The sequence below is a fragment of the Ostrea edulis genome, chromosome 3 (assembly GCF_947568905.1).
Source record: "Ostrea edulis chromosome 3, xbOstEdul1.1, whole genome shotgun sequence".
NCBI lineage: Eukaryota > Metazoa > Mollusca > Bivalvia > Ostreida > Ostreidae > Ostrea > Ostrea edulis.
The window spans coordinates 47,541,225-47,567,801 of record NC_079166.1 but is presented as its reverse complement, the minus strand read 5'-3'; the positions used below and the strand labels follow the sequence as shown (position 1 = coordinate 47,567,801).

Sequence of the window (26,577 nt, the reverse complement as noted above, 5' to 3'; positions counted from 1 at the left end):
ACTGTCCTCTCAATGTCTTGATAACCCTTGCTTGACAGACATCAAACTTAGTATACTGGTACATCTTCAGGAGAAGATGACCCATATTGATTTTGAGGTCAAAAGTCAGTTGTTGAACTGGATTGGTACCGTATAAGTTTTACATAGTAATATATTGTCTCCTATATTTTAAGAATTATTTGCTTGATTGACACCAAACTTGGTACAGCATAAGGAGTAGATGACCCCTATTGATTTTTAAGTCACCTGGTCAATTCACTCTTGACATAGGAAGATACTGTCTGCTCAATATTTTGAATCGATGATACTACTATCAGTTAAATGATGTGTGTATAACCCTTTTCAATTTTGCACCATGGGGGGCATATGTGTTTTACAAACATCTTTTGTTTTGTGAAGTGTTTGTATGTGCATGTGGGATGTATTTTGATTTTCTACAATTTTTGAGAAAATTACAGGTTGTTAAACTTAGTATATTTGGAAATGGAGGGTACATAATTTCTATGGAAGGTACATAATATGTCCGCCCTACCCCTCCCACAGTTTTCAAGTGAGGACCTTATTTTGTGGAGTGTTTGTATGGGTATTGAAGGTGTGCATGTGGGATGAATTTTGATTTTCTACAATTTTTGAGAAAATTACAGGTTGTTGAACTTAGTCTATTTGGAAATTAATATTCTATAGAGGGTACATAATTTGTCCGCCCAACTCCTCCCCCAGTTTTCAAGTGGGGACCATCTTATTTTTGGAGTGTTTGTATGGGTATTGAAGATGTCCATCTGGGGAAGTATTTTGATTTTCTTCCATTTTTGAAAAAAAATTACAGGTTGAACTTGGTCCATTTTGAGGAAATTTGGATTTTTAAGCTAAGACCCTTTCATATGAAAGTTTGTCACAGCCTCATGATGGTTGATAATACCTGAAGCAAAGTTATACAAATTATAGCACAAGAAAAACACCCGATGTAAGCATTTCACGGGCGTATTATGTATCGTTTGCGTTACTCTTGTTACATAATGCAACAAAGATTCAAATCTACAGTGTTCATGTATCAAGAGAATTAATAACGCGTTTGAGTGTAAAATCCAGGAAACTTTAGAATTATAATTTACTAGTATAAATGCATACTACATGTCCTAATGATTGTTGTCATATTCAAAGTCAACATCCCGTGGGGATCCGGGTTAGAATAGGTCCTCAGTACCCCTTACCTTTCGTAAGAGGCGACTAAATAAGGTGGTCCTTTGAAGGAGACCGAAAAAACGAGGTCTTGTATCACAGCAGATGTAGCACGATAAAGATCCCTCCCCGCTCAATGGCCATAAGCGCCGGGCATAGGCCTAAATGTTGCAGCCTATTGATACCGGCAATGGTGACGTCTCCATATGAGTAAAATATTCTCGAGAGGGATGTAAAACAATAAATAATCAAATCTAACAATCTAAAATTAATTTTTTTGTAAGGAAATGTTGGTTGGGTATTGCATAAGTGATGCCTGGTAGATTCGGGTTTATAAGCAGAACAAGTACATACTGAAGTACACACAGGGTATGACAAGGTGTAGCACTTTATAAAACAAATACAATACTATTTGCTATCTTGGAAATGATTTTAAAAAAAATATGTCCAGATTCGCGCCGCGCAGTAGTGGCGAAAAATGATTTTTGATCCATTGGGAGCGCTAGTGGTAGTTCACATGTTCTTCAGGACAAGGTACACATACTTGTTAATAGAATATTTTAAAACTTTTTTTCGCCGAGGCCTCGGTCGCCATCGTTAGTTTCTTGTCGTCTTGGTTGGCCATATGAATGTAACCTTACGGTCGCCTAAAATCGTTTCTATTCACCCGTTTTAAAATACATCACATTTCAGGACATTTCTCTCTCGCTATCCATTATCAATATTATACTAAGGTAAATATTTCAAAGGCGAGTTATACGAGAAAATATGAATCAATTCATCAAAACTGAATCATTGTCGCACAATTATTATATAATTGTCATCTTGAGTGACGAAGTTCGAGTAAAGACTATCCAACAGGTAGATGGACAAGGTGTCACTGGAACAATCCCGTGGGGATCCGGGTTAGAATAGGTCCTCAGTACCCCTTGCTTGTCGTATGAGGCGACTAAATGGGGCGGTCCTTCGGATGAGACCGTAAAAACCGAGTCCCCGTGTCACAGCAGGTGTGACACGATAACGATCTCTCCCTGCTCAAAGGCCGTAAGCGCCGAGCATAGGCCTAAATTTTGCAGCCCTTCCACCGGCAGTGGTGACGTCTTGATCATTTGAGTGAAAGATTCTCAAGAGGGACGTTAAACAATATCTAATCAATCAATAACTGCAACAATTAACGGAAAACACACGTGTATTCCCTAATTCACACCTGACATATTCTGCATAATTTGATTAGTGCAATTTTCGTGTTCGAGGATACAATTATCGTGCCAAAAATTAAGCGACACGATTGGCCAGTTTTATTTTCAGATGCATGTTTACTTTGAATTTACATAAAATTTATCAATTCTTAATTGGAAATGAAATTCCATGTGAAGAAAGAAAATTCCAGTTCGATTTCATCAGTTAAAAACATTCTACATTACATAAACTGTAGGTTTACATGGTTAAAATCAGCTGGGAAGAACTTTTACTATCGGTCGACCACTTCCGAAAAGCGTCCGCCAAATGCTACTAAAGCTGCATCATGATGGCGTAAAGTCTTGCGAAATTTTACGCCTTACCAAAGTATCTCATAGATGTGATCGATAGCTTGTTGCGGGTGGATCCAGGCCAAAGGTGTCTACTGATGTTGTGGTGGACATGGTCGTAAATTATAAGACAAAAAACCCCGAAGATGTATGAAATTAGACAACGTCTTATCCAAAAATGGAATCTGTTATGAAGATAATGTTCCTAGCGTAAGTTCTATTGATTAAATTTTACGACGGAATTATTTGGGAAGGAAATCTCTACCCATTGGTTCACACATAGTAGAGAGATTTAACACGCTATCTGGGGTGAATGGCGTTAAAAGAAACAAAACCAGATGCAAACGAATTTCAGCTGCAAGACCTTGGTATCAACCCACCACAACCTCAAAGAGTAAATACGAGTTTGAAGACAATACGAACCTCACAAAGGTCCTAAAGACAGAAGTGACTGCTCAACAAACACAGTATATGTACAATGAAACAGAATTCCTCAAAACAGAAGCTCTAGGGAGACCCGTCCCGATTCAACCACGAAAAGGCAGGCCAGAGACACCGTTCCGATTCAACCACGAAAAGGCAGGCCAGAGCCACCGTCCCGATTCAACCACGATCCTTAAAACGTAGGCAGAAAATTCATCATCTGAATTCCATCATTTCAAATTAAACCAGATTGTCACCTTTACATCAACAAACGGAAAGAACATTATTCAGGAACCACAAGAAACAAAGATTCATTTGATTTTATATTGTTTAACGTCCCTCTCGTGACTTTTTTCCACTCATATGGAGACGTCGCCAAGAAACAAAGTAATAAAGATGTCACAGGCACCTCATCCCGGTATTTAAAAAAAACAAAAAACCATCACTGCATACCCCCAAAAGAAAACAAAAAATACGAACAAAGAAGCAAAACTACCAAAAATCTTTCCAGCCTTTCTCTATATTGGATCTCTGTGGCTGAGTGGTTAGAGCATCGCCCTCAAAATCACACGGCCTCTCACCTCTGTCGACGCGGGTTCGAATCCCGCTCGCGCCGGTAAGTGAGAAAGTTTCCCAGTTTACTTACGGAAGGTCGGTGATCTTTTCTCAGGTACATTGTATCTGGGTTCTCTCTTCCACAAATATAAACTGGGCGCCACCAGATGAATGAAAAATTGTTGAGTGTGGCGGAAAACATCAATCTATCTATATTGGATCCAACGTTTGGTTTAATCCACGTGTCGCCAGCAACTCCCGAGCTGCTCTCAATGGAACGGTGAAGATAACGAACAGTGGTCTATATCATAACTCCTTCAAGCAATACAAAATAGAGAGTTTGGCAAACACGGGTCCAAGGATACCAGAGATGGTCAGGTGCCTATTAAGAGTAAACATCCCATGTCGACTGGTCATAACCACCGTGAGCAAGTAAACGGAGTTGTCCGTATCTAAGATCAGTGTGCCAAGAACAATCGGTATGAAACACGTCATACAGCATTTAACCCAATGATACAACGTTGTATTGGCAAACTAGATCTTTATAACTACCATAGAATTTACATAATGCTGAATTTAAACGATACTGTTGAAACCCCTGCACCACCAACTTGTTTGTCAATAGCCAACCTCGATTTAAAAACTGATCATACTTGTTTTCAGATGGCATCCATGACGTACGTTGGGTTGGGGTGCATAGAATCGCCGAAATTACCAAAGAAATGACCGAAATTACCAATAAAGAGACCGAAATTACCTCAGTATATGTTCATCTATACACCATCTAGTCACACATCAAATTTCATGAAGATTGGTAACGATTTGAAGGAATTGTTTCCATAAAACTAATTATTGTGAAGTGTAAATCTGAGTTACTTTCCATTTATGAATTCTCGTACACAGTAAAGCGAACTATAAATAGCCAGTAAGTTCCAAATGGCAATAACTATACATAAATCAGGACAAAGATTTCATTTTATTTATCACACTTTATTGTATAAATCAATACGATATATAAAACATAAGGCACGTGGTGTATATCAATATCTGATATCATGCAAAGTGCAGATCTTATAAGAAAAATCGACGATATATATTTGTTGATATTTAAAACTTAATAAAGTAGGCATTGTATTCCAAATTAAACACAATATCAGTGCATTGCATTCAAACGACCGCACGTGAAATAAATTGTTTCACGTTTGTGTACGCGAGGTATGTAAAGGGAAATAACTCGTATAAAATTTTTAATCGGTTTAATGGCCACAACTCCTTTAAACCATTATCAATCGTCATGAAATTTGATTTGTGACTAGATGACATCTAATTGAACATACGTTGAGGTAATTTCGGTCCCTTTATTGGTAATTTCGGTCATTTCTTAGGTACTTTCGGTGATTAGCGGTAATTTCGGTGATTCTTTGTACCGCGTTGGGTTGCACTAATCACCTAAACAAATATAACCCTACCTGACCTTACCATGCATACATTTTGCCGAGAATACACTTTTAAATTCTTATTAATGAATTTTAAAGAAATATTCTTCATAATTAATATTTTATAATTCTTCATATATTGAAGGAGGTTGAAAACATATTTAACATTATTGAATTCATTCATTGTATAAAATTTGTTGACTACCAACAATAAATTGATCTGACTTATATAAAATTCAGAATTTTTGAATAAATGTTTATAGGGTTCATGAATTTTATTTATAACTTTACTTGACTTCATACATAAGACTTTAAAACTTAAAAGCAAATTTTTAGACAAAATATATGCTTGGTAAGGTCAGTCAGGATTTTAGTACTTCAGGTGATTAGTGCGTCCCTATCTATATTCGTCATGGATGCCGTCTTTTGAATGGAAAAACGATATGGTTCTTTTATTTTGGGATTTACATAACTAAACGGTAAACAATGGACATTTGATAATGATAGAAAGTTAATTTAATAAACAAATAACATTTTTGAAGGAAACAACATTGTTGCCAAGGTGTACAATAGTCGCTATATACCACCTTCTTAAGTTGACAGTGAAGAGAATATTAATGTTGATAATAAAACATTGACCTCAAAATTTTATTACTTAACATTTTGTCATTTGAACTTTTTTTTCATCTTTTTTTTTTTTTACCTCCTCCGAACGGATTTGAAAATTCTGAAATCCGTAAACCAATTTAAAAAAAAAAAAAATTGGCCGTACTAGATTGTTGTTTGTCCTTAGATATGGAGGATTTTATTTTTCAGGATCAGAGAGTTGTGTGACATTAAAAGATCCGACACAAGTCTTCATCTACAACTGTAACACATGCAGAAGTTCGAAATAGAAGATCGAAGACTGATGTACACAGAAGGGGAAACACTGCGCATATACACTGATATACTGACGTGTCCTGTTCAATGTTTAACATAGGTGTATTAACTTGGAGCGGCCGTTGTTCCGAGTCTTTCAGATCATTTCATATTTAGGTCATTAATGATATTTCAAATCAAGTAATTCTTATATTTTCAAAATTGAATAATCCTATTTCTTTTGCATGTGAGAGAACTTATTTAGAAGTGTGAGAAGATCCGACGAAGTTTGGTGTATCCCCCCCCCCCCCGGCGGGAGGCCTGCTTCAGGCAGAATCTCTCCGGAGCTCTGGTTACGGACGTGGATTCGTCCGGGGACGACGATGGTTGTCGTCGGGAACGGCTGGTGTCGTTACTGATGAGGTGCCAAACACTCGGAGGGGACTCCCGCTAAGCTTTGGGACGAAGCTTCCCCGAGTAGGGGGAACTGTAGCGGACAGTATAAGAGGGAACTTATACTGCCTCGCTAGAGAGCTAGCTTTTCTAGTGATGTGATAGTCTCTCTTGATCACGCAAATTAAGCACCGACGAGCGTGATCAGCACTTGGCTGGGTGACCGCTACACGTTACATTTCATATTTCTAATTGATACATATTAATAACCAAATCTAAAATTAGTTGGTACAATGTGCCATGTGGATACTTTAAAACTTCAAAGTGTACAAAACTGTATATTGACTTATTTCCATATGTAGACACACTAGAATACATTGTGTCAATCAATATTTAAATCCTCATTCATTTTCTTATACCGACAATCAAATATTTCATTTAGTTTCCTCGTTTTATTCATTTAATCAATATTTTATTCACAAAGCAGGTACAGCCTATTTTAGCGCTCCTCCACCCCTCCTCGTTTTGAAGCTAATACGGTGGATTTCATATCTACACGATTTCAATGTAGATATATAATTAGTACCTGAATATTGATACATAAAGATAAACATGCAAATTTAGTGTGGTTATATACAGAAATTGTATGTGTTTTAGCAAAAGTAAAACCTGTACAGAAATGCTTTACCGATTTCTGTATCATACTATTTTAGGCATCGTATACATGTATGTCCTTTAATGGTTGACTCTATATTGTTTAACGTCCCTCTCGAGAATTTTTCTTTCATATGGAGGCGTTACCATTGGCGTCACGTGAAGGGCTGCAAAATTTAGACCGCCTATGATCGGGATCTTTATCGTGCCACTCCTGCTGTGACATGGGGCCTTGGTTTTTGTAGTCTCATCCGAAGGACCGCCCCATGTAGTCGCCTCTTACGACAAGCAAAGGGTATTGAAGATCTATTCTAACCCGGATCCCCACGGGATTCCTTTAATGAGGGAAGTATTTCTCACAAACGACGTTTTCTCTGCACGACTTCCAAATGAAGCAACAATTTATACCGTCGAAGCAAAGGCTATTCAGCTTGCGTTTGAATACATAAAAACTTCTAATGACAAACATTTACTATATGCTCAGACTCCTGTCTTCAGTCAATAAACAACATGAATATTGATCATCCATATATTTTAGATATCTTACACCGGTACTGTCTTTTAACTAAACAAGGTGAAATAGTTGAGTTCTGCTGGATCCCAAGTCACATTGGTATCCATGGCAACACCAAAGCGGCCAAAAATGCACTTCAAGGTGATATTGTACACTTCAAAATTCCATACACTGATTTTAAATATTTCATAAAACTGTATGTAAATTCTGTTTGGCAAATCTATTGGGATTTCTGTGATACAAGTAAACTTTATTCTATTCAAAACAAAGTAATCAAATCGTGTAACATCGTAATGAAACGCCAAGACGAAGTGATTATTTCAAGAATACGCATTGGACATTCAAAATTGACACATTCATACCTACTAAACAGAGAACCTCAGCCTGAATGCATATCTTGTGACTGTACATTAACTGTACATCACATTCTTTTAGAATGTAGTGATTTTACGCCCATACGAAATAGACTTTTTAATAGTATGCAATCAATGAAAGAACTTTTTACAAATATCGACAATCATTATATTATATAATATTTACAAGAACGCGACTTTTACAGAAAAATTTCATAATGCAACTGTTTATATACACTAATTATTTTTTGTTTTTTAACCTGCTTATATACATGTATTTTTAACTTTTATATCCGTCAGATAGGACGTTAAAGGGTGTCCAGTGTCAAGGATTACAACCCCCTTGGCACGCTAAAGATCTTTTCCCTGATGTTCGAAAAAGAGTAGGCTCACTGGGGGCCGTCAGGGAAATACTCACAACCAAACATAATGGAATTATTTAACCGCCGTAAAATGGCTGAAATATTGCCAAAACGGCGTTAAACCCCAATCAATCAATTAATTTCTGAAGGGAGGCGTGTATCATTTTTATTTTTTGTACCTTGGCGAGATTCGTATTTCTTCACAAGAGAGTTATCATGACAAACTATTTAATTTGTGTTATCGAATGCTTACGGTAAATGAAAGAACAGGTACGTGTACAGTATAATATAAGGTATTAACTATACTACATTTTAACACCAAAAACATAACACTAACATACATTGCCTGACAGCCAGTCGTGATTGCTGGACGCCCGTAATTTATTGTATTCTAAATACACAATTCGCAGAAAAACAAGGCGTTTTCCCATATACAAAAATTAAGATAACCTTCCAACTCCATATACAGAATATGAGCAATACATAAATAACAATACTTTTAAATATACCTCAAATCCCCTCTATATAGCATCAGGGCCGGCCAGGAAAAAACTAGAAATAAAACGATGAAAATCGCAAAAAACCCTAGAAAAGTGCCGCTGGATGCAGGGGTTTGTGAACGGACCTCACAGCTTATTTGTAAATGTTTAACCTTTGCATGGCATGGATGAAAACATAAGATTTAATTATCCATTAAGTTTCGTCTATCTCGTGACGAACGGCGGCTAGAAGTGAATACCTGAATTGCAGCTCGAAAACCTGTTTTTCTAACTCGCATTCTATTGGCTGATAATGGATCATTCCATTCTACCTGTACAATATACTGTACCGTCAATACAACATTTTCCCGCTATTAGTAACGAAACGCGGGAAAATATAAATTCCGGTTGAAATAATCTGGAAAAGGGGAAATTCTATACGGATGAAAAGTTTATGCTACAATATCGGTTTTATGTTGCAAAGGAGAACTGAAGCATTCGTATACAATTAATAAAGAACAAACTAGCAAAACAAGCTATGATATTAATGGTCAAATTAAACAATTGAGTAGAACTTATAGAATTTGGAACCTAAATATCTCCAAGTTTAAGTACAATGGAAACACTTGAACTTACACTGGGGTTTTCATGTTACAGAATATGTTCGGATTGTGTGTCCGTTTGAAGATAGATATAGGAAACTCGCACTAGACTGACTAAAAGTACGTTTTTGTACTTCCTCGTCGTACAAATATCTACCAGTCTGAATGCAGATTAAGAGTATTCTTATTGACAAACTATTCTGAATGAGCAGAGAGGGGTTATAACATTGTGTGATACACGTAACATGGTGACTGGGATCTACGTGTACTTTCTGTGGAGCAGTGTACTTCTGGGTAATATTAGAGCTCAGTTCGCATTCCCCTTTTGGAAAGGCTTGTAAGACATATTTCTCATTTCCATTATAAATAGATTTGTGTTATAGATAATCTATATACTAATATTTTGCACAAAGTATTACAATGCTGTAAATAATATTGCAGTAACCATAGATATGGATTCGGCTCTTTCGATTGGGGGAAAGGTATTTATAACTCATTAATAATTCATTTGCACATGTACCAGTACATGAAAATCTAGAATATCATGAAGCGTTTGACACAATTTAAAAAAAAAAATGTTCCCTATACCTAATGTTCATGCATGGATGTTGTATTTAGTGATGTCGTAGGTAAATAAGATCTAGTATACTTCGCCTAGACACCTGATCCCACCACTAGTGTTTCCAGGGGTCCGTGTTTGCTCTGTTTTTGATTTTGTTTTGTTTATAGGATTTAGGAAATTGATCACTGTTCGTTATCTTCACAGTTTTCATTTCATAATATATATGTAACATGAGCATTCCGATATAATGTACGTGTAGGTAAACCAGGGGTCTGATGCTTTACATGAAACGATCATAAATTATCGCGTACATGAAAGATTAAGATAACGAATAGTGATCAATCTCATAACTCCTATAAGCAATACAAAATAGATGGGCAAACACGGACCCCTGGACACACCAGAGGTGGGATCAGGTGCCTAGGAGGAGTAAGCATCCCCTGTACTTCAATGCCAGATTACACGCGTCTGAAATGACCAACCCATGTATTAAGAATACGTGCTACATGTAACATTATAATAAAGTTATAACAAAACGGGTCCGAAATACTTCAAACAGATATGACTAATCTAAACCAGAAGTATCCGATTTCTAACTTATCAATTGAAAGATATATGTACATGTAGTTCGGTTGCTGAATTAAACTTTGTTCGATGTTTTGAAAGAAAGCTCACAACTCGATGTTTTGGTGTTTGTTTGTAGCTCGAACTATTTCTTGTAAAACGGGATACTTTGGAGTCTCCTGCAATAACAAATGTAAATATCCAACTTATGGGAATCAATGCCGACTGAGGTGTGACTGCAGTGAAAGCCTATGTAACCATGTAAACGGATGTCCTAGTCCTGGTCAGTGTATAGATTAACACCGCTCCTCCTTATCATGATTTTTTCATGCATTAATCTAAATAAGCGAGATAGAGGTAGGTTGTTATAAATTATGTTGACAAATGTAATACCCACATAAAACATCATATAATACTTGATCTTAATACTGTATAATGTAATTGAATTAATTTATTGGACATTCAATATTTAAGATTGGAATAAGGAGGTGCAACTTCAGTATCCAAGTACTGATAAACAAGAGTTTGCAAAATATATAGTAGTACAAATTTTTCATTGTATAGCTACTAGTTGCCGTATCGGCTACATTGGGAAGTACTGTGAAACGCCCTGCCGTTATCCAAATTATGGTGCTGGTTGTCAGAAACTGTGTCTTTGCGCGGAACAGCGGTGTAATTCTTCCACTGGTTGTAAACAGATGAAAGATAGCAATGGTAAAGCAAGTAAAGTGGACCAAATATTTTATATCAATGTCCTAATACAGTCTTCTGCCTCAGTTCTGGGACTCTATTTACTTGGGTATTATTAGAAATTTCAAAGTTTACATATTGTGGTGTTGACGTCAGAGATTAACTCTTGATTAGAGATTCAGTTAATAACCAGACAAGCACTTCATACTGTTGTATCTCGTGTCTAGAGTTAAAGGAGCAACTATCAGAGGGCAAAATCTTGTTTCATTTGATATCAGGATAGCCTCTATCAAATTAGTAATCAAAAGCGTATGTTTCAGAAAATCCCACTCAAAGAAAAGAAAAAAGTTTAGCTGACAATAGCTAGCTACATGTATAAGGTTGTAAGATACAGATAATCTTTCAATCCACCACCACCCGAAAACTCATATCAGCGAGGGAATACGCAGTAGGGATCATCTGTAGGTCCCCGATAAGAGAAAAACGAAATCCAGTTGGAGACTCGGAACCTAAGAGTCTTAAAAGTTATTTGTTTATTTGAAATTTCAATACTCATACGTTATTGTATCATAGCATAACATTTTTTACCAGGGTTGTTGTTGGTTTTTTTTTTGGTGAACTTTCGAATTTAATGCAACGAAAATCATTGAATTTTATTAATTTTTATGTTTGATTTTAATTGAAAGTACACGACAGTGATTGATAACCTTTGAATTGTAACGTATAAATATCAATTAAATTCTGCAGTTTCTTTGGGCTTATAGACCTTTCTTGTTTGTGTTTACGCGTCTGCATACTTGTGTATAGACGGCTAAGTACGTTGTACCAGTACATTTCATTTTTCCTTTCGTTTGATTATAGCAGTCTTCATGCATCGAACATCACAGTTTACGTTAACTTCTACAGTCAACAGGGGAAAAGATAGTGCGACTATAGATATGTTAACAGCGGACTCGCTTATCTCAAACAGAGACTCGAGGGTATATACCACAGGTAACGTAAAAGGAAACTAAACGTGATTAATTTATTACAATACAAGACCCTGGTGGTTATTAAAGTTGACATAATATACATTTCTTTCAAATTATGTATAACTTTTTCCTGATAGAAGTCTTAATTTCTGAAGGTCTCTTTTACATGGATCCCAAGATGGTTGAGGATACACCTTCCCCTGACATTTGTTAAATTTTTGCTTATCTTGATACAATTTCAGTTATAAAGCGTTAAATATTAGGCCTTTAGCGTAAATGATCTCTCGGAAAAATACTCATAATGGAATATCCCCCCCCCCCCCGAAATATACTAGATCAGTGAATATTATCATCAAACATAGAAATCTATTTATAAATCATTTAAGAACATTTTTCTCCTGCAATGAAATAATCCAAAAACATAATATGATGTAAAACTAACCTTAAACATGGCTGGATCATGTACATACTAGTATATGTATGTTTATACTATATTTGTATATACTTGTATTAGGTTTTACTGGGTTTTATTGGGTTCGACAAAATCGGCGACATGCCTGATAATTACATGTACACAGCATTAACAGCGAAATATATGACATTCCACATTATCTTCTGAAAGAGCTACTGAAAGTTGGACACATAAATTGCCCTTGCGTTGAAGTGATTTGGTGTAAAATTTATTTTTCAAGTCCATATGGCTTCAATGCATGTAGTGATTAAATGAATTTGTGTCATCCAAGGATATATGTTAACGATAAGATTGATTTCAAATCCGAGACTTTTTTGAAATATTTACTACATCTCGTTTGGATCGAAACACCCATACCAGCCCTTAACTTTCATACTTGTTAGTAGAATTCTGATGGAACACTCAATTGTAGATATTTAGGCACAAGGAGAGTTTACTTTTAATGATGTTAAAAGGTACAATGTAACGTAAGTCCTAAGTGTCTTCATAATGTTCCTGTTTAAATATTACAATCAAGCTATGATGTAAATATTGTAGTGTTATATATACAAGTACATGTTTATTTTAATATAGTATCATTCTGTTTTTTGATGAAAAAAGTGAAAGTAAAAAAAAAAAGATCAATGATTATAAATGCTATAAATACATACATTGTAATTTGAACAAATAGGTGGTGGATGTCCTGCTGGATTTAACGGGAAAGACTGTGTAAAGCCATGTCGATACCCAAGCTATGGATTGGGTTGTCAATATGAATGTTTTTGTTCCACAGACCTGTGCAATCCTTCCTCTGGGTGCCAAAAGAATTCGGATGGTTAGTTAAAATTCACTTGTTAGATCAGCGGAGTCACTCGTGTGACTCAAGCAATCAGGATGATGACATGCCTATAATGAATATTGAGCAAAATCCGTGAAATGGATGACCCCAGGGTTGAGAGATGTGGTTAAGTTAGTCATAGATGTAAATGCATTGTATCTTAGAAAGTCTTCTTTACTTCTGGACATCAAGGAGGCAAAATGTTTACGTGATAATAATGAGCTTGAGTCCTTAACCCTAACTGAAATTCACGATTTCTGGGATGAGTCCCTAGGGCGGAGCTAGGAAAATGCATTATATTTTAGAACAAGGGATACATATTACGGCCGTGGGAAGGTTATATACCTGTATAAGATGTCCGTTTTGTTTGGCATTGATTAGCAAACATGGCAAAATGCCAGGAGTTGTAAAACTTTACTTAAAGCTGACATGAATTAATAAATATAGTATAATTCTAGATGTCCGCCATAGTTCTCTGCTAATCCGCCATATTAGTTGGATATTCTATTGTTATATGTATCAGGGTTCGCATGGTATATAAGCGGACGAGTTTTGCTACGCTTTACTTCACATCAGTGTATTCGATTTACCTGTGCGGGTAGCTTCGGTGGGTAACACGTACATCTCCGATACTAATTAATAGGAAATCAAGAAGAAATGAAATCAGGTTTTGAAACACCACGCAGTGCTCAAAATTACAATAAACATATCGTACAGTAGTAAATCACTCTAAACGCTTTGGATAAATAAATATAGAATGCGTTTTCTTTACGTGAATGTGCGTACATATGCAATAAATATGTCAAAACTATACAAAAACGCGGAGAAATAGTTCATCTATTATCTATTGATGAAATGGAATAAGCAAAGAGTATAAAATATATACCATTCACACTTACTTCAAGCAAAATGCAAATACATAAATGCTACTGTACGTATAAAGAAGACATGGTCATGTATGTTCGCCATGAAAAAGCATCGAATGCGGACGACTATTTACCTGGGTCTACTCGTAATATCTGTAAAGGACCGTAGATGTACGTGTACACTTGTTGAAAATACTCAAAGTAGTAGTAAAACTCCCTTTATTAGCATAATCCATGAAACAAAACGATACACCCCATTTGTATTCCAACAGTAAACAACATTTCCATTGTACACACTGCGACACACTTAACCCGTGCCGATCAGCTATCTTCAATCAGGAGAAATATCAGAGTAGAATATTTACCCTGTATTTTGCATGAATCCTTATGCCGTATGATTTACTGGTCAGAGTATTGCAGATTTATAAATCAGGAAATCATTTAGGTACATAAATTGTTTGTGCATAGATAATTTGATATACATGTACAACACTGTACGAGTGTATGGGATGAGAGAGAGGGATTGAGAGAGAGAGAGATTCAAACGACGATCTTGTAATAATCGCGCTCTTATTAAGACAAATGATATCGTTAATTCAATATAAGAGAAAAGTAACTCAATATTCCTCTCATTAATTGATAATACAGATATATTTGATTCATTTAAAGCACGCAATAATTAAAAATTAAACATGCCTTTAAATAATGTTGTTTTCAATTACTTCATTTTATGCTAATTTGGCGCTCAATAGATCTTATATATCTATGCCATTTTGCGTTATTACATTCTGCGTTGAACTCGACGCAAATTGTACTAATGCAAAATGTAATAAATGAGTTTATCATATTATGCATCGTTATCAAGCACATAGAATCAAGGGGAGGGGACTAGAGTGTCTGTCCCCCACCTTTGATAACAACATCCATTTTATTGTTATTTTGTTGTTGTTTTTTTGTCTTTCCCGCCACACTCAACAATTTTTCAGTTATCTGGTGGCGCCCAGTTTTTGTTGGTGGAAGAGAGAACCCAGATACAATATACCTGGGAAGAGACCACCGACTTTCCGAAAGTAAACTGGGAAACTTTCTCACTTACCGGCGCGAGCGGAATTCGAACCCGCGCCGACAGAGGTGAGAGACCGTTATTTTGTAATGCAAATAAAAGATATATTGGGTGACAACCCCTCCCCCAACTTGACAGTTCTGATATAATAGTAGAAGACACACACCACCACCAATTAAGAAAATGAAGATATTGTGAGGCACTCATAGTAGAGGACTCTAACCACCCCATCCCACCCCCAACGATGGAAGAAAATGAAGTGTAGGGGGAAATTATTGAGGCAGTCAAAGTAAAAGACTCTTTTAATCCTTCACCCCCACATTAGGACTTTGAACATCGGATAAAACATCTTGGTTTGTTTGGGTTTTTTGTTTTATTTTATTGCTGTTTTCGTTCATCTTTTTTAATTATTATTTTAAATGGCAAGAAATTTTGAAGAATCCAATTTTTCATTTTTTTCTTCCTGTTGTACCCCCACCCCCCATGAAAAATGATGATACATGTCTGCTTATTACATGTACATTTTGCTTTTCAACACATGTATGCATACTAATTGTATGGTGTAGAAGTGCACCCTTTACCAAGTTTTCCTTTATTTACACAGTGTAAGGAATGGTAAACCAAAATCACAAAACAAAATGCATAAAGGCCAAGATAGTTTTAAGCGTAGGAACTTCATTCACGAATACATAAATACATGTATTCAGAAAAATCGCATGCATGCATTGCAGCACTATAGCACATGTGTGTTTTAACGTTTCTGTAACATGCCATAATAATTATTTTCATTTCGTAGATCTGGCGCAATGGATAAATTCTGAAAATAGACATACATGTACCGCTGTACGTCGAAATTTCAAATTCAAATGTATTCGATAAGATGTTAGTATTCATAAATCAGTAAAATTCGTGTTGAGGTTTTATTTGATATGATACAGTGTCAATCTACTGTAATGCATTAGTACATGTAGGATATGCAAAACGCAAGAGTATAAACATTTTCTAGTATCGATATCTATATGATCACAAAAAAACATTATATAATTTATATCCAGATTCATATGCCGATTTAGATATCAATGAAAACAAAGGTGCATAGTTTGAGGGAAGGGGTTCTAATGAGTGTGATGAAATTAAAAGAAGGAACCCCACATTTGCATTCAAACTAGATGTACTTCAAAATGAATTCATTTCTGCTCTGACTGAAAGCATGATACTAAATTCGGGAACGAATCTTGCATACAATAATTAATAGGGGAACACATAAATTCGAGCTCCTTTGGAATTTAATGAAATGCAGATATGCACCTTTTTTTCAACACGAATTGATATGTTGTTTCAGGCTCGTATACAGGGGGTTGAGGCTGGGCTGGTCTGCTCTCCCCACTTTTGTGACAATTTACTTTTTTCCGTTATTCTAACATACAAAGTCAGTATTTTCTACATGCAGAGTTTAAACTAATATATTTTTAAAAATTTGTAATGAATTCAATTATAAGCATCAACTCCTGTAAGTTTTCAATATATTGTCAATCACAAATTTTTAAATAGCTGGAAATTTTTAATGCTGGTAAGCTGACCATTATATCAGTGATCAATTGTCTTTCCTTCTGTGAAATGATATATTGTACATCGAAGTAGGACAATCTCTCTCTCTATCTCGCTCTCTCTCCTGTTCAATCAATGAATATGGACATACAGAGATCGTAAATAATTATGTGGTTCCCAAAGAGACAATAAAACTATATTTTCATTTATACATTTCCTTTTATATGTGTCTTTGTGTAATCAACTGTTTATTATGGATTGCAAATGTAATACCCGCATTTTCAAACAGATGTATATTTTCGATCATTATTCCCTGATTTGTATATCCAAGTGTGTATATGATCATCGATAAATTTTGAATTGAGCACGCAATATATCCAACCAGATGCTCAGTGTATATGATTAGATTCCCGATTTCTATAAACTGCAAAACCTCGACCAGACAAGCATTGAATACCAGAAATTTTTTCGACTCTGACATCTCCCCTAATTGAAGATGCCCTGTTTGGCACGGGTGAAGTGTGTGGCATTCTGTATAATGGAATGACAACGTGTTGTAAAGTTCTAACGAAATACAAATGGAGTTTATGATTTTGTTTCGTGGATTTATCAGAATAAAGAGAATCTAATATTTTCGGTAAGTGCAAATCTCCGATACCTGTTGAATTGACGGCCGTATTTGATACGGTTTTTTTTTTTTTAATTTTGCGAATATGCCATGTGTATTACATATTATGCATATGGCATGGACTTGTATTTTGCAAGAATTGATATAAATAATATATTTCATGCTCTTTGCTTATTCCATTCTATCAGTATGTAATTGGCAAATGATTTCTCCGCATTTATTTCATAAGAAACTGCGAATACTTGCATGCACTTGCAAGTATGCAAGAAAAGGTTTTTTGCATTTTTTTCTAAATTATCTAAACTTTCGGAATGTTGCATTGGTATACAATAAATATTTTGTAATTTTGAGCAAAGCAGAATGTTTTAAAATGTGATTTTATTTGTTTCGCATTCCCTATATATTACTATCGGAGATGTGCACTGGTCGAGTCCACCTAGAAAAATTACTCAGGTGTGACAATCACATTTGGGGTATATACGGGTAGAGTAAATTAGGCTACCTGAGATACATGTAAATATGGCGGATTAGATGAGAAAGGTGTACGTATTTATTAATTCATGTCAGCTTTAAGGTAGTATAAGCCATCATTAAACTGTGACATACTAAGGACAAACCATACACTCATTATATATTTCCTTAAAACTGATTTAAAGGCCAAGTACGGTGATTTTCCTAAAACTTGAGTTTTATACAGAAAAATATCTGTCGTACACGTATGGATTAATTTCCATGGCAATTTTGATAAAAATCACTTGGCGTGAATTACACAGCACTATCAAACTTTTACCTGAGCGATCGATAAATGTGTTGTGACGTGAGTTATCGTTCGTAGCTTATGACGTCATCTGAGACAACTTTCGATTGCATTGATAGGCTTTTATAGTGTTTACATATAAAATTCCTGCATTTATGGTACAATGCACTGCTTTGAACTACAATGTGAAATCGGGACAGGGATTAAGTATGTTTCTTTTCCCAAAAGACCCTAAATTTTGATGAATTTAACTGAAAAGAGACACTGTGATTTGTGACAAGCCACGAGGATCAGTGAGTGACACTTTCCATCAACCCTGACACACCATCCTGTTTGACTCCAAACAAAGTGCAAAGTGATGGATAACGGGACATTCTACAAAACAAGTGAAGGGAGATATTTTAATTATAAAAAGTTCAACCCAAAAAGGGGGATGCAATCCACCCCTCTCTACATCCACTACTGAATGCTTTAATGCGACATTGTATGCATTGGGTTTGCGATTGCACATAACAATTAATGTCACCCATTACCTAGTTCAAATTGATTTATTAAATGAAATATCTTTCGAATGTTGTCATACTCATACTATATTTATAAGGGACTCATCATTTCATTTCTTCACTATAATATTTTGGAAAAATAAAATATAGTAAAAATGGAAATGAATTCAATTTAAAAAACCCATTTTGATAAAACTTTATTTATTGCGAGGTCAGTCCAATTTCCAAAGCTTTTTTTCCAAGTTCATTATGCAAACAAGTACACGTTTTCCCTTCTCCTACATGTAGTTGCTTTTAAGTGCTACATTAATTAATATATCATGAATCATTAAGGCAAAATTTCACACCTCAAAATGCTACAATTCGTTAACTTTGTGCCGTAATATTTCAATTTCGCATTTGACGTGTGTTGTGAAGAAATTACATGTACTAATAGGCCTAATTTACATTTTATGATATTGTATTTACATGTATATGTTTAAAAAAAAGGGGGGGGGGGGTAACGTTATACACAATAAGTTTTTCTCTTTTGTCTTTTGTTGTTCTGTTTTCAAAATGGCATTTTTCAATTAAATATATATCTAGCTAAGCACATTTGAATCTGAATCTGATCAATCTCATACTAGTAACTCCTATAAAAAAATGAAAACGTGAGAGTCAATCTACTTAAAATCAGATCCTAAAATACGCTCACAATCGCTACAATAGAGTATACGGCGAGTATCTATGAAGTCTGATTTTGATTAGCCTAGATTGTGTAAAATACAATGGTTATCTTTTGATAGAACATTTTTTTCCAATATCATTCCCAATTTTCTATGGACTGGCCCGGTAAATAATTTTAACTGAGATTCCGATGAGATATTTGTCGAACATAGACATATTACTATCTGATGGTTTTGAAACGGGTGCAGGTACAAACATAAAAGGTTGAATCCCTAAACTCAAGTGTATCTACGGTATTTCACCGTTACTATCCACGGTGTTGCTAAAACTGGCAATTTCTCACAGAAATTAGAACGATGAGATACAAGCGTAAACAACCACACATTAAAAGTTTTAAAGAATTATAAACTTTATTTTCAAATCTATTTTTATTACACTTGACCTTTAAGTTCAACAAGCAATTTTCGCAAAAATTGAAGAATATTAAAATCCTTGCCACATGCACATTTTCAATACCCATACAAATACTATGTAAAATAAGAAGGTCCCCACTTGTTAAGACGGAGAAATCATGTAAAACCAAGAGTTCTGCGTGGAATATATTTCCCAAAAATTAACCAAGTTAAACATGTAAATATTTCAGAACACGAAAGAAAATTGTTGAGATTCAAAATCCTTGAAATACACACAAGTAGTTTACAAAGGCCTAAGCTTTAAAACTGTGAGAGGAGTTAAAGGTCAAGTACGGTGATTTTCCTAAAATTTGAGTTTGATACAGAAAAATGTCTGTCGTACACTTACGGATTAATTTCTATGACAATTTTGATAAAAATCACTTTGCGTGAATTACACGGCGCTATCAAACTTTTACCTGAGCGATCGATAAATGTGTTGTGACGTGAGTTATCGCTCGTAGCTTATGACGTCATCTGAGACAACTTTCGACTGCATTGATAGGGTTTTATAGTGTTTACATAGAAAAGTCCTGTATTTATGGTACAATGCGCTGCTTTGAACTGCAATGTGAAATCGGGACAGGGATTAAGTATATTTCTTTTCCCAAAAGATACTAAATATCGAAGAATTTGGATACTGAAACTGAAAAGAGACACTGAGATTTGTGACAAGCCACGAGGATCAGTGAGTGACACTTTAATTAACGAGGATCAGGTTTCCATCATCCTGTTTGACTCCAAACAAAGTGCAAAGTGATGATTAACTGGACATCCTACAAAACAAGTGGAGGGATGTATTTTAATTATATAAAAAGTTCAACCCAAGGGGGGATGCACGCAATCCACCCCTCTCTACATCCACCACTGAATGCTTTAATGCGACATTGTATTCAATGGGTTTGCGATTGCACATAAAAATTAATGTCACCCATTACCTAGTTCGAATTGATTTTATTTCTTTTATTAAATGAAATATCTTTCGAATATTGTCGTACTCATACTATATTTATAAGGGACTCATCGTCATCATTTCATTTCTTCACTATATATATATTGAAAAAATAAAATATAGTAAAAATGGAAATGAATTTAATTTTAAAAACCCATTTTGATAAAACCTTATTCATTGCGAGGTCAGTCCAATTTCCAAAGCTTTTTTTTCAAGTTCATTATGAAAACAAGTACAAGTTTTTCCTTTTCCTAATATGCTACATTCCTAATGTGCTACATATAGATCATGAATCATTAAGGCAAAATTTCACACCTCAAAATGCTACAATTCGTTAACTTTGTGCCGTAATATATCAATTTCGCATTTGACGTGTGTTGTGAAGAAATTACATGTACTAATAGGCCTAATTTACATTTTATGATATTGTATTTACATGTAGATGTTTTTGGTTTTTTTTAGGGGGGGGGTACAAATAACGTTGTGCACAATAAGTTTTTTTCTTTTGTCTTTTGTTCTTTTTTCAAAAAGGCATTTTTCAGTTAAATATATATCTAGCTAAACACATTATAAGTTGAATCTGATCAATCTCATACAAATAAATCCCATAATGAAAAAAATACAAACGTGAGAGTCAATCTAGTTAAATACGCTCACAATCGCTACAATAGAATATACGGCGAGTATTTATGAAGTCTGATTTTGATTAGCCTCGATTGTGTAAAATACAAAGGTTATCTTTTGATAGAACATTTTTTTCCAATATTATTCCCTATTTTCTATGGGCCAGGTAAATAATTTCTAAATGAGATTCCAATGAGATATTTGTGGAACATATAAATGTATATAATCTGATGGTTTCGAAACGGGTGTATGTACAAACATTATAAAGGTTGAATCCCTAAACTCAAGTGTATCTACGGTATTTCATCGTCACTATCCACGGTGTTGCTAAAACTGGCAATTTCTCACAGAAATTAAAACGATGACATACAGGCGAAAACAATTACAATTGTCTCAGATGACGTCATAAGAAAGGGTGACAATCCCTTCATTCGTTTCTATAAACAACGATTTTGAAATAGGTATTTTGCGCATTTACCTGGATTAAAAAAAAAAAAATAAACACATCAATAAACTTTTCAAAACGGGTTTTAATGAATTATAAACTTTATTTTCAAATCTATTTTTATTACACTTGACCTTTAAAAGGACAAACCATGTACTCACTTAATACTATTTCCTCAAAACTGATAAAGTTCAACAACATGAGCATTTGGTTCAGGATGGGACCTTGTTGATCCTATTTTGAAAATGTAATATATATTAGAAAATCTTTACTCCTGGACATCAAGGAGGCAAACTGGAAATTGCATGATTACTTTTGATAAGCAATGAGCCCTCTTTGAAAACAGTAAAAGTTCATTTGCCCTTTTAGAACTGAAAAGAAAATCCCATTTAAGTGTGATGTGATAAAACTAAACTAAGATAATTTCAGTGTGATGTGATAAAACTAAACTATAAGATAATTTTAAATTATCAAATATGTATTATAGTTATACCAATATATCTATCATCTAGTACTAGGTACACTGTACATGTATAACAATGGAGTAGTATGAAAAGCACAAGGTAACTCAATGATTTCTGAAAAGTAAAACCTGCGTGCTCAGGTGACCATTCTGGTCCATGGGTCTTTTGTAATTCGTGTCTTAACAAATCTTAAAGGTTATCCTCGATATATATGTAACCATAATTCATAGTAAATGAATCACGGACAACATTACTTGTTTTCAGTTAAATGAGTTTGTTGGTTTACATTGATAGAGCACAATGGAGGCACTGATAAGCATATGGAGACAACCATAGAAAGGACAACGATATCGTTAAAGAGAGTGACGTCTCATGAAAAACTCCCAATAGCTGTCGAGTGTAAATACATACTGTTTAAAATATTCAAAACAGATTTATTGCATGAATTTAATTTCCAACATGTTTTGTAAATAACCCATTTTCCTTTAATTTCCATACGAGGTACAACTGTAACTGGTAGGAAAATGTTGATACTATAACATCATGAAGAGATAGAGCATTTTAGAAACTATCGTAATCTAAATTTTACTAATGACAGTAATATTTATTTTAATTACTCATTTTTACTGACAATTTGATATGAAATGCGAATTTGTCATTATTTTTCAGCAGACGATTCTGAAAAAGGATTAAGTTTCTTTGCACACCAAACAGAGCCGCAAATTTCTCCCAATAGATATATAGAGATCAAAATGGGTTTATCAGTTTTTGGTGTCCTTCTGTTTGTTCTGATGATCGGGCATCTGTACTTGTCCTTCACTCGCTGTGACAAAGGGAGAAGTGGAAGGCACAGTGTAGCGAACTCGAACTCCCAGCTTATATAGACTAGATTCATTCATACATTTTCCAGAATCCTTTCATTACATGTATGCTTGGAATAGTTGGACATACTTCTAATTGTAACTTCGATTTATTAAAACCATTGAACCAGTATAAATATACAATATTGAACATGGTTCACATGAAAATGTATTTCAATTTTTAGATATTGCCGTTGGTACAATATGGTGTAAGATTTAATGTATATCATAAACTATTCATCTATGATCGTTATATGTAACTATGTCGTAAATCTAAATTATGATTTCTATATTATTTTGTTTTTATTTTTTGCGAAATGTTTTGTTTCTAATATTAATCAGATTTACGATATGATTTTGACAGCTATTAAAAATAATTCTTTTGTGTTAATAAATTTTTCTTCGCCAATTTACATTTGATAAGGTAAGCCTCCTACCAAATTATGATTATCAGAGGAGAAGTTCCAGAGATCCTCGCCTGCATGTGTCAGCGTGTACCACTGAACCTGTTTTTTATTTATTTAAGAAATTCATGACAAATTGCGATGCAGAGGTTGGTAAATGTCTGTTTGATATATATGAAACTAGGTGAGTTTTAAATGATGCGTATATTTGATTCTGACAGCCACTGTCTGATAAATAACAGGTCTTTTGTGACAGCCAAGTTCTTGTGTTGATGGCATGGTGCTGGTGTCAAAATGAGTTATATGGATAGTGTTGCTTCAAAATTTTTCTATAGAGTGTGATGATATCTTGCTTATATCACGTGTGGATATTTCACGACATGAGAACTCCTTTGTTTACAAGAAACATGTTATACACGGAATCGTTTATTGTAACAGCTATCAGTGTCTCCATATCTATGTATCGAGGGGGCTGTACTTCAGATCTTACTATAATACATCAACTATATTTTCCTGGTTGAGTCTAATTAAAACTAGCGATCCAAACTTCCTCATATACCAGGAAAATGCAAGTATCACTGTAAAGTTGTCACTATTCAATGGGAATCGACAATTCTTTCAGTGAACTCTCGATAAATCACTTGGATAAAAATACTTTGTCGTGTTTTATAGTGACATGCGTTTCAGAAGTTTTATTCTTATATCATCTATATGCCATCTGAATTATGCTTCAAACTCCAGTTGTGAGGGGTAAAGAACTTGTAGATTTTACCATTAATTTTTTTTCTGTAATGTATTACATTTTTATGAATTTCATCTTTACGTATATAACAGAAAATACCAAGGCTGTTGCGCAGATTTTATGTGGAATGACAATCTTCAGACGTGTGTAGGTAAGTACATTTTTGTGAAATTGATTATGCTTTAAAACAATGAGTTTGATTTAATAATTAATTGTCAATCCGTATGGAATTGTGGATATGAGATTCGTTTATCTTTATAAGGATTACGTTATGAAATGTTCATGCTCTATATTAATTAAAACACAAATCTGCTTTATAGAGTGTGCTGCTGGGTATTATGATGGAAACTGCTCCAAAGTCTGTCCATATCCAAGCTTTGGTAAAAGATGTCAATCAATTTGTAAATGCACTGAAGGCTTCTGTCACCATGCACGGGGTTGTGTGAGGAAAATGGGTAAAGGAAATTATGATCTTTGCTGAGAGTTTGCTCTTCGTTTGTTTGGGTTTTTTCGTCAACATTTGAAGTTTATATATTCATTTTTATAAAGATCACACCCGGAAGTATCCGTCAATGAGCACGATGATGACGCTTGGAATTACCATGCTGGCCTTGTTCTCTACTTTGATTGTCATTCTATATGTAGGCACGTATGTCGTTCCAAAATTGAGAAAAGTCAAACCAGTGGTGGAAATTGAAATGATGGAATATAAAACTGTTTAAATTTATTCAGCATGTAGTTATAAATTTCGCAAATTATAGCTAGTATAAAAGTGACAAAGTGCTGAAACATATTGTACTGCGAAACACGTTAGTCTTGTGTTGTATGTTGAAACGGATATCTTTTGTTTCGAACAAGAAAATGGTGTATCTAAAACATTGATATCTATCATCAATTTATCGACAGATATTATCTTTCGAAATTTAAAAAGAAATATTTTAAACCTAAACTTCTTCCATAAATATCATTTCTGAACATATATTGTATATTATATTCATTTAACACGTCACATATCAGCTGTAACTCTCTGGGAGTTATGGAACAGAACAGAAAGCTACAGATCCACTCCTTATAAAAGAATAGAAAGCGACAGATCCACCCCTTATAAAAGAACAGCAAACTACAGATCCACTCCTTATAAAAGAACAGCAAACTACAGATCCACTCCTTATAAAAGAACAGCAAACTACAGATCCACTCCTTATAAAAGAATAGAGAGCGACAGATCCATCCTTGATAAAAACCTTTGAATTCGGCGCCGTTTTTTTCTGCGCACGGTGAAGGTCTGGTATTGCTGTATGCTTGCATTACCGTCACAAATTTTGATTTTTGGTTGTTTGTAGATATATGTATTGTAAGATTAAGATAAAACTATAGATCTGTTGTTTGTTCGATACAATAATTGAATTAAGGTTTGTCCTTTGGACACCGTCTTTTTAATGAAAACTCAACTTTTCCCTCGTTTACACTACCCGAGATTACTACTAGAATATGAAAGGTGAAAATAACGTACAGTGATCAATCTCATAACTCATATAAGCAATACAAAATGGAAAGTTGGACAAACACGGACCCCTGGACTCACCAGAGATGGGATCAGATGCCTTAGAGGAGTAAGCATCCCATGTCGACCGGTCACACTCGCCGTCAGCCCTATCTCTTGCTCAGGTAAACGGAGTTATCCGTAGATTTCTTATGAAACATGGATGCTAACGGCAAACTAACAACTCAACTTTATGACAAACGGGATGATTTAAGTTTCATCGTCAACGCCCCATATTTATGTAGCAATATTCCATTACCACCTGCATATGGTCTTTATGTCTCTCAACTGATCTGTTACACAAACGCCTATTCTGCGTATGATCATTTTGTATATCGAGGCAAGCTACTGACAAATGCATGTAACTTGATGCTTCAGGGGTTTCAACTTTCTCGTTTAAAGGCATCATTTCACAAATGCTATGGTGTCGTTATAACGATCTAGTTTGCCAGTACAACCTCTCATTGAGTCAAATTCTGTCTGACAAGCTGATTTTGATTGTGGATTACTCCGCAATGTAGGGTTCACGGCGGATGTGACCAGTCGAAAGGGGCTGCTTACTCCTCCTTGGCAACTGATCCTACTTAGTACATGTATGTCCATGGTTCCGTGTTTGTCCAACTACTAATTTCGTATTCCTAATA

General features: G+C 34.9%; 1 protein-coding gene across 6 annotated transcripts; it reads left to right on the top strand.

Moving 5' to 3' along the window:
* The first annotated feature begins 9,497 nt into the window (after window positions 1–9,497).
* Window positions 9,498–25,774, top strand: LOC125675346 (multiple epidermal growth factor-like domains protein 10). Of its 6 annotated transcripts, none has more exons than XM_056157994.1 (11): window positions 9,500–9,677; window positions 9,782–9,822; window positions 10,606–10,749; window positions 11,031–11,180; window positions 12,018–12,149; window positions 13,270–13,413; window positions 22,679–22,783; window positions 23,057–24,398; window positions 24,483–24,541; window positions 24,711–24,845; window positions 24,940–25,774. In XM_056157994.1, the coding sequence occupies exons 1-8, from the start codon at window positions 9,586–9,588 to the stop codon at window positions 23,266–23,268; spliced, it is 1,020 nt and encodes a 339-aa protein (XP_056013969.1). In that variant the 5' UTR covers window positions 9,500–9,585; the 3' UTR covers window positions 23,269–24,398; window positions 24,483–24,541; window positions 24,711–24,845; window positions 24,940–25,774. The 6 variants fall into 6 exon arrangements, with proteins under 6 accessions (XP_056013971.1, XP_048768917.2, XP_056013969.1 ...); XM_056157993.1 differs by having other exon boundaries at window positions 23,054–24,398; XM_056157996.1 differs by lacking the exon at window positions 13,270–13,413 and having other exon boundaries at window positions 9,498–9,677; window positions 23,054–24,398.
* The last annotated feature ends 803 nt before the right edge of the window (window positions 25,775–26,577 follow it).